Genomic DNA, 14,738 nt, shown 5'->3' with positions numbered 1-14,738 from the left:
TCTTTCATATTCTGCTTCAATCTCTCCCTCTACAAAGGGTCCTTGACATCTGCCTAAAAACATGCTCAGGTCTTCCAGATTCTAAAAAGAGCCTTCTCTCAACTCTTCTATTATCTTGTTGGTGTTCTATTATTTTTCTTCCTCTCGTAGGTCAAACTTCCTGAAAAAAGTGATACACACTTGATGCTTCTTCTTCTTTACTGTGTACTCTATGTACTCAAGCCTTTAGAATTCACTTTTTTCATTTCTCTACAAATACTGATCTCAAATGTCATCAATGACATTAAGAAGACTGGAATAAAAATACATGTTTTACCAAGAATAATGTGAAAATACATTAGAAAGGAACAAATAAAATGTCACAATAATTCATACAAAAATAAAAATTAGCTATTATTAAAAAAACATTGGTCCATCCCAACTTCATGAGACCTTCTTCCAGTCTTCACTGTTTTTAAACTCTCTATGGTATTCAACATTATTTACCATCTAATCCTCCTAGCAATTCACCTCTCTTCATTTTTCAAAATACTACACTATTCTTTTCCTCTCTCTTTAATTATTCCTATTATTATTTTGTTATTCCAGCTTCAAAGGTCTTATTTTCTACACTCTTGTGTTCCTTCTTTATACCATCTTCCTTGACAAACATTCACACAGATATCCAAGTACCAAACCAAAAGACATGATTTCAAAATCACTATCTTTTGTGTCAACATATCTTCTGAGCTCTAGAACTATGATTGCAACTACTAACCAAATAATGTCACTTAGGTATCCTGTTAACACCTCAAACTCAATTTATTTAAATTGAACCTCTTTTTCTATCCAAATCTCTCTCTCTGGATCCAGGTTTTTTTTTTCTCCCCCCTCCCCCCTATTAGTGATAACATTAATCTCTCAGTATTCCATGTTTCATGTTCAAAATCTTGGTATTATCTTTGATTCTTCCTTCTCTCTCATTTTTCATATCCAATTAACTATTAGGTCCTAATGATTTTTATCATTTATCCTCTATATTCTAACCTCCACTCATCTGGGCTATTACAATAGCCTCCTAAAAGGCCTTACTGCTTTATACTCTGTTCTTTCCCTTCTAACTTTCACAATATATCCAAATTCATCTTCCTTGTGTTCTACAAAGGAATGGTCAAAAGTCTTTAACGACTCCCCTTTTCCTATAACACAAAAAGTTCAAACTCCTAGAGTTAGCATTTAAGAATCTCCATTATCTGATGCCAGGGGCAATAAAGTACATTAGGAAAGAACTTTGCATTTGGTACCAGAGGGACATTATGTAAATCTCTTAATACTTGTGGGCATCAGTTTCTCTCCTGGTAGAATAAAAGATCCATAGTATATGGCCTCTTAGACATCTTAAAGCTTTAAATCTGTGTTTCCATGTTCAATTAGTTCCATGTTCATTCACTTAGTAATTATTGAATGTCTATGTAGAATTTAAAGAACTATGCTGCAGAAAGCTTTTAAAGAAAAAAAGAAGTCAGGCCACATTTCTTTAGGATGTAGTAAAATATATTGGGTTACATATTTTCTTAAGGAATAAGGATTTGAGTCTCAGAAAGAAGATTCAGCAACATAAGGGCAAGATTTTTATCACTTTTATTAATGATATATATAATAGGAAATTGTCTCTTTTTAAAATTTGTTTTTAAGAGTGCAATTCATAATTCCTTTGCCCCAGATATGATTCCATTCTTTGACCAGGGTTCAGAGAGAAATTATAAACTGAGAGGGCACTGTATGCCTTGAACTTGAAAGTCTAAATAGGTTAATCTTCCTTTTGAGCTTATAACATTCTCTCTTCAACAATCTCCAAACAGAAATAGGGATGTGGAAAAATTTGGGGGATAAAAAAAAATCAAAATTGTCTCAGATATAGAGTTTCATTAAGCTTCTGTCATTCTTTCAAGTAAACACTAATTTGGCAGTGAACAAAAAAATTACTAGCTTGCCTTTTCCCCAAGCGGTATAAGCAACAAAATAAATTTTTTTCATTATCATGATACAAATGAATAATCACACAAGATAAGTAGGTGAAAGGCTAAACCAAACTACACAAATAAGAAAAGAATCACTGAACTATGGTTCAAATATACATATGTAAAAGATCATGTACACATTTCTACAAAAGCCACTCTGAATACAACAATGTACATGTATGCTCTATTTGGGACGATGATAGTTTACTTGAATTTCCATCAAAGGAATGAATATTTGTGGGAATTAAAGCCATACTCTGAAGCATTTTTCTTGGAATGAGATGAAGTTTAAGGGCTATAAAGAGCTTGCAAGAAAAGAATAAATGTGAGGAGACTGAAAACAGCGAAGACATGAGGATATATTCTTTTAATTTTCCTTCTACAGGGGAATGAATTTCAAGGATAGAGTGAGAGGTGAAGATAAAATAGCACAGGTCTTTAAAAAGGAATGTTTTCATTATCCTTTAAATATTCATTCTTAGGCTCCTTTTTCCTTGGGTCCAAATGATAACAAAGCTCAGTATGCCATTGCATGGACATTTTAGAGCCTCTACTAAGATAATGTCCTGTGGAAATCACTGAGCCCATATTTTTTTAAACTGTCCATTATTCTATAAACATTCATTGAGCTCTCACCAGGAATTAAGAACTTGGATAAGGTTGAAAGTGTGGGAACAAATAGGAGGGGCAATCAGCTTTAAGAGAGCTATGATATACAGAGGCTTAGCCTAAACAATCTATGAATCACTCAAGAAACTCTTATAGTAATAAAATAAAATAAAATAAAACTTAATGAGAATTCAAAGGTTTCTTTAAATTCTAACCAAAGCCTTTTAAATTTCCAAAATGAGGAGATAAAAAAGAAAAATTAGTTTCCTACATTCCTTTCTATATTGTCTACAGACCTGGCTTCTACTAGTTTGGTACTTGCGACCATTTCCAGCTTTGCTATATACAATCCACAATTAAAAATAAATCAAGAAAAATAAATCGCAACATATAACTTCAATTACTGGTATGTAAATTTTGGCAGCAATATCCACTTTTAATAAAAAGCCATTCAGAAATATTGTACCATGTTTCTTTAATTTTAAAATGTGTATCACATTTCATTTTTCCCAGAGGCTAATAATAGTTTATTCTATTTTTTTCAAATTCTATTTTACTTTCAGTTATGAATTCTCTTCTTTCTCTACTCTCCCATTGAGAAAACAAGAGAAACAAAACATTTTAAGAAAAACAAATTCCAGTATAGGCAATCCTCGCTTCCAAAAAATGAACAAAAAATATCCATAAGTTTCAATCTGCATTCTGACAGGTTCATTGCCTTCCTGTCTTTGGTTGGGAGGCCTATTGCATCATGAGTCCTATGGAATTCTGACTGGTCAAAATGTTGATTAGAGTTCCTACAGCTTTTAAAGTTGCTTATCTTTACAATATTATTTTTATTATATAAATCACTTTCCTGGTTCTTCTTCCTTCAATCTTCATCAGTTCATACAAACCTTCCCAAATTTCTCTGAAACCATTTCATTCTTCATTTCTAATGATAAATAGTATTCTATCAAATCCATATACCATAATTTATTCAGTCATTCCCCAATTGAATGGCACCCCCTCAGTTTCCAGTTCTTTGCCACCATAAAAATAATTGCTATAAATATTTTTGTACATATTGGTCCTTTTCTCTTTCTTTGATTTCTCTTGACTCTTGAAAATTAAAAAAAAAATTGCAAAACAGTCTTTTGGGGCCTATTTTCATCTCTGCAGGAATGATAAAAGAACGTAAGGGATATGGTCTTAAGAATCCCATAGCTTTCTGTCTATTACAAATTTTAATTTTACTTTTCATATTCTTTATGAAGAAGCTTAGGTCGTAACCAATGAGTTAATGAATATACTGCAAAAGAAGTCCAATATTATCAACCTTCACCTCTCCCAAATGAATGAAACCACATATTTTTACTACAGTATAAGTATCCTCTTTCATTTGATGAAGTTCCTCCCTAGAATCTTTACTTAAGGAAATATCCATTCATTTATGCTCACTTCTAATCAAGTTCATTTCCAAAATTAATAATCCCTTCCTTGCTCTCTTTATGGATTCTGCTGGCCCCTTAGAATGTTAAGTCCTTGAGGGCAGCGGCAGTCTTTATTGTGTTTGTGCTAAACCAGCACTTAACATAGTACCTGGTATATAGTAAATGCTTAATAAAGATGAATCTTATCTTTAATCTGAAAGTACAGCTCATAAATTTATGGACATAGATTCAATTAATGAAATTACATAATTCAGTATTTTCAAAGGCTACAAGAAATTTCATCTCTTGAGCACCATTTTGCTCAATTTGCTTCCACAGTTTCTTAATGAACAAAAGGAAACACATCATCCTAGATTTGCAGCAGCATCCACAGCAAGAATAAAGACATTCAATGAAGAATGTATCAAAACTTCATAAATTAAGTCAACATGTAACTTGATATTCATTGTCTTCAATGTGAAGGAGGACAGAGCAAGATGCCAAAAACCACATGGAAAAAATATGATATAGTCATTATAATAAAAACAATTAAAAGAAAACATGATTTGGAACTTAGAGATGACATCAGTCAAAGAAAGACTTTGAGCAGGTTTTGTTTAATATCCATAAGCCTCAATTTCCTCAATTTAAAATATGACAGGGTTAGTTGAAGTCCTTCTTAATTCTAAATCTATGATCCTATATCCATCATGAGTTTCACATAAATATTTTCCTAAAGGGCAGCAAAAAGATTTGAATGTGCTCAACAGAATCAATTTCATTTAAAAAAATAACTTAATAAAGATTGGTCATCAGTGTGGGAGTCACTGTAGAAACAGCTGTCTATTTACAGTTAAATCATTAGCTAGTAGGAAAAAAGGTAAAAATAAATACCAAAGATAAAACTGGGAGGATTACAGCAGCTTCCACCTACTTACCTGTTTAAACAAGCTGTCAATACCAAAAACATGATAAATACCCTAAAGTCATTTTTAAAATTAAATTTTAATTTTAGTTCTTAATTCTTTTCTTCTTCCACACATTGAAAATACGAGAAAAACAAAGCTTATCATAAATTTGTGTAGTCAAGCAAAACAAAGTCCTGTATTAGCCATGTCAAGAAAAGAGAAAGAATGAAAAAAGGAATGAGAAAATAAAGGATGAAGGGGAGGGAGGAAAAGAGAAAGGTTCAGTCTGTGCTTTTGATTTCACCAGATTTCTATTTGGGGTGGATAGCATGTTTCATTATTAAGTCCTTTAGAATTGTGGGTCATTATGTTGCTCTAAGTTCATAAGTTTGTCAAAGTTGTTATACTGTTACTGACTGTATACTGTTGTGACTGTATAAATTTTTCTCCTGCTTCAGGTCACTTCATTTGGTTCACATCAATTCATACAAGCCTTTCCAGATTTCTCTGAAACCATCCTCTTCATTTCTTACAATTCACCTTTTACCTTACAATTCTATTACATTCAAATGCCATAATTTGCTCATACAATCTCCAATTAATTGATACTTCCTCAATTTTTAATTCTTGCCACCACAAAAAAGAGATGCTATACTTATTTTTACACATATGGGTTCTTTTCCTTTTTCTTTGATCTCTTTTGGGCACAGACCACTAGTGCTGTTGCTAGCTCAAAGAGTATGAACATTTTAATAGTTTTTTTGCTGCAGTTCCAAATTGCTACTACAGGCATTTTTTAAGTAACTCAAAATAGAAACCATAAAAAAAGAGACCAAAAAAGCACAGAAACTGCCTGAAGATAGCAAAAACTCCTTGCCAAGCAGAAAGACACAGCAGTAGAAATAATATCAATTTGCAAATCCTTGGAAAAGAATGGCCAAAGATCATGCATAGTATTGCTTCATACTACAGGGAAAAGCAATTAAGGAAGGAGTCAGGAAAGATTCCGGTATGAGATCAAGTTTAATCAGGCTATGAGTAAAGGGATGACAAATAGATGTGAAATAAAGCAGATTTGCTAGAATTTTTACAGGGATCTATTCTCAGCATTGATATCACTGAAATTACCATACCTAATTCAATGTACTATATAAAAATCTTGCAGAGATAAAGATGAAAAAGTTTAAGAAGATGATTTCAGATGAAAATGTTCAAATGTCACCCCTCCTTCAACTCCTTTTTCCTTATTTGTAAAATTAATGTGTAGGAGAAGCTAGGTGATACAGTAGACAGAGCAAGGGCTCTGGAGCCAACAGGACCTGAATTCAAATCCAGGCTCCAACATTTATCAGCTATATGACCTTGGATAAGTCACTTAATCCTGACTATCTCACACACACACACACACACACACACACACACACACACACAAATTAAATTAAATTAACATGTGAATCTCACATATCTGAGATAATTTTTGCATATTGTCTTTCTCTGATTGCTTCTGATAGGCAATCATGTGTCACAGTGCATAGTGTCAAGCCTGGAGTCAGAAAGACTCCCTCTCCTTCCTGAATTCAAATTTGGCCTCAGACACAGGTTGTGTGACTCTGGGCAAATCATTTAATCCTAATTGCCTTAATTTCCTTAACTGTCAAAAATCTGGAGAAAGAAATGATAAACTACACCAGTGTATCTGCCAAGAAAATCCCAAATGAGGTCACAGAGTCAGATAAGACTGAAATGACTGAACAACAATTACCTCCAAGTTCCTTGTGGACAGAGACAGTTTATTTCTTCTTTGTATCCCTAGTGCTTAGCAAGGCTTTGCAAGGTACATTGCCATTAATAAATGTCTATTGATTGATAACTGTTTTAGATTCCAGGGGATCAATGACAAAATATATGCTCTCCTCTAAGGGGAGATGGTAGATTTATGATTCAAAAATGATGCACACATATATACATATATACCCATACATATATATGTATACATACATATGTATGTACACAAGATATATGTATGTATTTGTTACAATCACTAAGGAAATTTACTTTGCTTGATTATGCAAATTTCTTCTAGTGCTTTTTCTTTTTTAATGGGATAAGGGTGGAAGAGAAAGAAAAAAAGATTTCTATTAATAAAAAAAAAAAAAGGAAAGTGAGAAAGTTGCAATATATGTAGAATGTTTCCATTCAGATAAGATCATAGTGTTTTTAATTGTATTGCTTAATATTTTATTTTGTTATAAAAGATCTCTTGTGCAATGGAAGTAATCTATACATGTTAATAATGAAGAACTAAAACATTAATAAAACTTTTTTTTAGATGAGAAGAAATAAGAGACTTGATGAATACTTAGAGGCAATAAATGATAAGTTGATGTGAGATTTTACATGCTAAATTTGTTCACAGAAATGTAAATTATTGCAAAACAAGTTTAGTTGTATTGATATAACTATTTATTAAAATATTTTAAAAACACAACAAAAAGGCACTTGTAGGGCAGAATAAAAATGTTTTCTTTAATTTCAATCTTTTATTTTCCAATTAAGAAAAATCTATGAAGCTAAATATATGTAGATATATAAGATGCTATTAGCATCTGTCAATAATATTCTTAGTTAAAAGACTTTTAAGCTAGAAAGACAAACAGAAAGAAAAAGGAAGGAAGGAAGGAAGGAAGGAAAGAAGGAAGGAAGGAAGGAAGGAAGGAAGGAAGGAAGGAAGGAAGGAAGGAAGGAAGGAAGGAAGGAAGGAAGGAAGGAAGGAAGGAAGGAAGGAAGGAAGGAAGGAAGGAAGGAAGGAAGGAAGGAAGGAAGGAAGGAAGGAAGAAAGAAAGAAAGAAAGAAAGAAAGAAAGAAAGAAAGAAAGAAAGAAAGAAAGAAAGAAAGAAAGAAAGAAAGAAAGAAAGAAAGAAAGAAAGAAAGAAAGAAAGAAAGAAAGAAAGAAAGAAAGGAAAGAAAGAAAGAAAGAAAGAAAGAAAAGCATCAGTGTTTTAGTAATTTTGAGGATTTGAGGCAGCATTACGTCACACAGATTCAGTCCATTGTTCTGCTGAGTTCTTTTGGGGATGTTTGACTCATCTTCATATGCTTTAGGTGAGGGAAAAAACATCATGAAGAAAAGTGGACTGTAATATTATCTTAGTCTCTCTTCGAGTTAATTATAGTTCTTTGTGATTTGAAACTACCCCCATTAATCAGAGCAATATAAAATAGATGGATAGGATTGAACCTCCTGAATAAAAAGAAACTTCATGTCCCAGAAGAATTAAGTGCCCATAGACACCTTGATAGGAGGGATTCTTAATCTTTTGGCATCATGGAGATCTTTGGTAGTCCAGTATAGTCTAAGGACTCCTCAGAATAATGTTTTTAAATAACTTCATAAGAAAATCATTTGTATTGAAATTATCAAAATATAATTTAAAAAAATATATTCATGAACCTCTACTTAAGAATCCCTGCCCTGTGGCTGAGTGCTGAGCAAGAAAATGGAAGGATTTAGAGGCATAATAGTTTCCTTACTACTACAAATTCTAGCTATCATTACTGTTATTATTACTATTATGGTCCAGAGGAATGACTAGAATGATGACTGCCATAAATTCATTTAAAAAAAAAATAATTCGGGGCAGTTAGGTGGTGCAGTGGATAGAGCACCAGCCCTGAAGTCAGGAGGACCTGAGTTCAAATTTCGTCTCAGACACTTTAACACCTTCCTATCTGTGTGACTCTGGGCAAGTCACTTAACCCCAATTGGCTAAGCAAAAAAAAAAAAAAAAAAAAAAAAAAAAAAAAATATATATATATATATATATATATATATATATATATATATGTATATATATATATATATATCATGCAAAAATTACAGCAAAAACCAATACAGCAAAATTCTAATTTAAATTACCCAAACACTTATCAAAAGAAAAGACTTCATAACTAGTAGATATTCAAAGCAATATTTTTCAAACTTAAATAAACACCTCTAAATGGAGAAGTGGGGCACGCACTTTCAAAGGTGATCAGGATTTCAGAGATCACCTAATCTAACTCATATCATAGAAATTATCTCTTTCATAATATTCCCGATAAATGGTCATCCAGACTCCATTTGATAACTTTGAGTGAGTGAAAATTTACTACCATCTCAAGGCATTTTATTTGGACAGTTCAAATTATTGAGACATTTCCCCTTCCATGAGCTGAGAGATTTGCATCCCAGAAACTTCTATCTATTATTCCTGGTTCTACCTTAAGGGGCCAAGAATACATTGGGTTCCTCTTCCACATGACTACCCTTTGAATTCTAGAAGAAAAATATCAGTCTTGAAATCTTCTCCTACCTACTAAATATATTTTGTTTCTTCAACAGATTGTTGCAGGGCATGGCTTTAAATATTTTTTACCACCTTATTCATTCTCTTTTGTACCTGAGTCAGTTTGCTCATCTCTTTCCTAAAATCTAACAAACAGCACTTACTACAATACTCTAGGTGTGGTGTGTCCTGGTCAAAATAAAGAGAGACAACCACTTCTCCTAATCAAGGCATTATATTATTGCTAATGCAATTTAATAATGCATTAGCTTTTGGAGCACCATGTCACAGTGACCCTTTAAATTAAGTGTCCAGTGCCCGGAACATAATAAGTATTTAATAAAGCATGTTGATTACTTAATTAATTTCTTCTAGTTCATTTAAAAAACATCCAGTCACACTGTTTCCTACACGTAATTATTTAGTTAATTTTGGGGTAATCTCAATTATACCATTCAGTATGCTAGCTAAGCTTCCCCAGTTTCGTGTCATCAGCAAATTTAATAAGCTTTAAAAAAGCATTTACGTTTTTTACTGATATCACTGATAAAAATACTGGCATTTCATCTGAGTCCTCCCCCCATGCATAATCAATATATCAATATATGTAACTCTTTGCATCAGGTTCTCCAAACAGTTCCAAATCCTCCTGAAAGGAAATACCTACTCCATCTATCTCCATCATGCTTATAAGGCTAAGGTGATATGCCTCAGTAATTGCTCTGATGAAATTCAGGCATGCTGTTCATAGCATTGCCCTGATCCCAGACCAGGAGCTTGAACATTAATGAATACCAAATATCCCTTCTTCTTCTACCCACCACTGCCATTCACTTAGCATTATGAAGATTAGAACTCCCCTCAAATCCCTGGGTCTTCAGGTCAATTTGGAAAAGAAGCTAATTATGTTCCAAGGAGATCTAAGTGATGGGACATTATGAAAATTTAATTTTTCCTCAGAATAAATATTTAAAGCAAATGTACATCTTTGAAAAGTTCGACATAATGCTAAACAAAAGCAAAAACATTGCATGAGAAAATATAATAATTGTTTCTTTTCTTTTTATGTCCAAAGGAGAAAGGAGAATTATAATTTACAAATGTCTTACAATTCCATATTAGAAATATTCTGATCATGGAGATACAATCTAAGTGATGAGACTTCAAAGTTTTTAAATGAGATATTTGTAAAGCACTTTGAAACTCTTAAAGTATTATATAAATACTAGTTATTAGTTATTTAATTTTGGTGATAGCTTGGTAGTCAGAATCCTGACTGTAAATAGTTAGCTGTGGATAGGTTTTGGTTTCCTTATCTATAAGATGAAAGGGATGGGCCTTTCTAAATCCATACTATAGTAAGCTCTATGAAATGCTATGAACCTCTTTAATAAAAATTCTCACATCCCTAGGTAAGGAAGTTTTTGTTTTTGTTTCTGCCAGTGCAGTTAAGTCAACATTTATTAAGTGTCTGACACAGAATAGGCAGCTAATAAATATTTACTCTACTGTAACATGAGTGCCTTATGAGATATAGTGCTAGATATTAAATGCTTAGTTATTGAGGGTAAAATAATTTTAGTCAACTTTAAAAAATTAACCTTTCTACAAAATATATAAAATTATTATCTCTCCCATTATTCCTAAATGAAAAGTTCCCATCACTCCCCCATATACATACTATAAAATAATTCAATTTGTGTTTCATTAAATGTGTCCTACACTTGTATTCCCTGGATCATATAATTTTCTTTTCCTGAATGAACTCATCATCATCTCTACCTAAGTCCTGCTCAATTTTTTTTCTCCTTCCCTCTTAATGGATGTGGTCTCTCATTTCTGTGTATCTCTAACACCATATTCCCCATACTCCTCATGTGACTTTTTAGAGACTCACAGAATTTTAAAAGTTGGAAAGAACCTCAAAAGTTAACTCACAGCCAAAAAGTAGTAACTTACTATATGGAAAGAGAATGGAGAGGAGGAAATAATAAACATAGTGTCTTCTATGTGCTAGGCACTAAGTTAAGTGCTATCTCATTTTATCCTCTCAACTATCTTTGGGAGGTACTTAATTTAGAGTTGAGGAAACTGAGACAAATAGAAAGGACTTGTACAGAATCACAAAGCTAGTGTCTCAGGTCACATTTGAATTCTGACTTCTGGCTTGACATTTTATCCATTATATCATCTAGATGCCTACTTATATATACTTCCTATAATTTATCAAAAAGGTTGAGTCTAGGTGCCACTTCTCTATAAAAGAACTCTAATTAGGGCAGCTAGGTGGCGCAGTGGATAGAGCACCAGCCTTGAATTCAGGAGGACCCGAGTTCAAATCTAGTCTCAGATACTTAACACTTCCTAGCTGTGTGAAACTGGGATAGTCACTTAACCCCAGCCTCAGGGGAAAAAAAAAAAAAAACCACTAACTCAGTTAGAACATCACGCCTAAATTAGCCCCTAAAACTCCCATTTATTGCTTCAGGTTGCCTCAGGCCAATCAGGGCAAATCTAGTTACTTCTTCTTGAGTAGATTTATCACACTTTCCCTCTCCAAGTATCCTCAATACCTTGACCTATCCCTGGGGAAATGCAAGGTCTTTTTACCAATTTGGCTCTCCTCCTTTGGACATCCTTTGTTGTTTTTCAGTCATGTCAGTAATGTCCAACTCTTTGTGACTCCATTTGGGATTTACTTGGCAAAAATTCTGACCTGATCTATCATTTCCTTCTCCAGTTCATTTTATTGATGAGGAAATTGATGAGGAAAATAAAGCAAACAGGGTTAAGTGTTTAACTTAACTCTAGTTAAGCCTAGAGTCAAAAAGCTAATAATCTGAGGCCAGATTTGAACTCAGGAAGATGAGGCTTCATGACTCATTGACATTCTAGATGCTATATAGCATTTAGGAAAAAAATGTTATATACTACTTTATGATTTTGAAGTACCAAACTAATGTCATGACTCTAGGATGGAGCCCACTTTGACACTTCAGTTGATCAATATCCTTAAATTGTGCTCTTCCCTCTCAGAAATGTGTGGCTGCTGGATGTCTTTTCTTTTCCACAATGAGGTGATTCAAGGCAATTCCAAAAGACTTATGATGGAAAGTGCCATTCATATTTAGAGAGAGAACTAAAGAAACTGTGGATCAAAGCATAGTATTTTCACTTTTGTTGTTGTTTTCTTGCTTGTTTTTTTTTCCTCCTTTTGATATGATTTTTCTTTATGAAGAAAAATTAATATGGAAATATATTTAGAAAAATTATACATGTTTAACCTATGTCAGATTACATACTATCTTGTGGAAGGAATGGGAGGAGAGGGAGAAAAATGGGAGAAAAATTTAGAACATAAGACTTTGTAAAGGTGCTAGGTGGCGCAGTGGATAGAGAACCAGTCTTGAATTCAGGAGGGCCCGAGTTCAAATCTGCTCTCAGACACTTAACACTTCCTAGCTGTGTGACCCTGGGCAAGTCACTTAACCCCAGCCTGGGGGGCGGGGGGGGGGGGAAGGTGAATGCTGAAAGCTATCTTTGCATGTATTTGAAAAATAAAATATTATTTTTTTAAAGTTTCTGAATCACTAAAGAGACTATATCATATCAACCTGCTCACCTATCAATCAGCGCAAAAGACAAACCAACATTTTCTAAATGATTTAGTACTATATATTATTTTTACATTTAAAATACATTGATTGAAACTATAAATATTCACCCAGGAGAATTTAAGGAAAGGTAATACTACAGGAAGAAGGAAGGGAGAAATGAGAAAATAGATATTTTCACAAAAAGGAGAAATTAATGAGAAAATGAAACATATTTCATGAAAAATGTTAAATGTAACATTGTATTTTATAACTATATAATTTGACATTAATAGTTTGATGAAAATAATATTACTATCATCAAAATCTTTCCACAGCACCCTAATTCACATGGTAGGGAATGTGTTCCATAGATGCCAAATTAGGAAGCAATGCATTAACAAATCTCTGACTACTTATGTTATCTGAGAAACCAAGGTAATAAATAACTAGGCAATGCAATAAAAAATATTATGTTGCTGCTCATAGTCACATAAATTCATTATCAAAGTAGAGCTTCTGAAACACAGAAAAAGCTTATTGTAATCAATTCACTGAGGCAGACCTTAGCACTACCTTCTAATACATAGAGTAAGATAATGTTTCACTCCATTGGGTTGATTATTTAAAAAAATAAAATAAAATGACAATTTTTTTACTGACCCAAAGATACTGGAAAACTTTTTAAACTATTATCTTAGAGGATGATAAAGCATAGAATAAAAATTGTAATTAAATATTTATTTTATTTTTTAATTAAATGTTTATGAAAGAAGAAAAGTTCATTTTCACCAAAGAATCAATAAAAAAATTGCAAATTTGAAAAATATGCATATAATAACATAAAAATAAAATACTCACAGTATTCTTCTGACAAATGATTTCCTGCAAAATAAAAATAATATGCATTAAAAAGAAAATAAAGTCAAACACATTGTAAAGAGAATGTTATACTAAGCTGAAATTTCAAAGGAACCAAAGTATTAAAACATTTAAATACAATCAAAGGATCTATTAACATTCAAGACATTCAAGAGAGCATAATTTAAAATATACACACATTTTCTATGTCTCTCTTTCTTTTCTGTGGACTAGGAATCATCTGTATGACTAATGTTGCAGGAATAATGCTCTCCTGAGTTTCTGTCCTGCATCATTAATTTCCTACTCCATGTTTCCAACTGGTTGTCCTGCAGGTATGTTAAACTCAACATGTTCACTAAAAAATTAATTATCCTTCTCCATTCCCTCCCCCAAAACTTTCCCTTTTCTGACTCTCTTGTTTTGTTGATCATCCACCATCCATCCAGTTGATGATATTCACAACCTCAGACATCTTCAATGAATTCTCCTATATCCCTCACTCCCATATCCAACAGCTGACAAGCATCGACAATTCTACACAGTGTCATACTATACAACAATCTCCTTCTCTACCAACTTTTGTCATCTCTCACCTGGATACTTGCAATAACTTTCTAGTTGATCTTCCCACATTTGCTTTCTTGAATTCCTCCTCCACACACTTGTTGAACTGATAATCTTAATAATGTCCCTTCCTTGTTCAAGAAGATCCAAAAGGTCCCAATTCCCTCCATATTAAAATGTAAATTCTTCCTTGTCATTTAAAGTCTTTTACAAATTGGTATTTTTCTAGAATTTCTGCATATTGCTCCCATTCCTTCATTCTGACTTTCAACTACAATTGCCTTTTTTGCTGTTATGTGTAGAAGATAACCACTACTTTCTTACTCCTGCTACCCAGCATCCTTCACTTGCTTCGCTTGCTTCAAGGGTTAGTTTTAGGAAATATGCTTATTTAAGCATTCCACATTTTAAAATGTTTATATCACTTTAAATATATTTATTATTTAATCAATAATTTGAATAG

General features: G+C 32.8%; 1 protein-coding gene across 2 annotated transcripts in view; it reads right to left on the bottom strand.

Annotated features, from left to right (window-relative positions):
• The window catches only part of MAP3K5 (mitogen-activated protein kinase kinase kinase 5), a 250,131-nt gene that overhangs the window by 146,039 nt on the left and 89,354 nt on the right, over window positions 1-14,738 (bottom strand). For both annotated transcript variants that reach the window (XM_074309740.1, XM_074309739.1), the window contains exon 3: window positions 13,709-13,732. In XM_074309740.1, coding sequence (XP_074165841.1) covers window positions 13,709-13,732 — 24 coding nt within the window. The remainder of the gene's footprint in view (window positions 1-13,708; window positions 13,733-14,738) is intronic.

The sequence above is a fragment of the Sminthopsis crassicaudata genome, chromosome 4 (assembly GCF_048593235.1).
Source record: "Sminthopsis crassicaudata isolate SCR6 chromosome 4, ASM4859323v1, whole genome shotgun sequence".
Lineage (NCBI taxonomy): Eukaryota > Metazoa > Chordata > Mammalia > Dasyuromorphia > Dasyuridae > Sminthopsis > Sminthopsis crassicaudata.
Note: the sequence above shows the minus strand (reverse complement) of the source record. Positions and strands in the feature narration are given on the sequence as shown.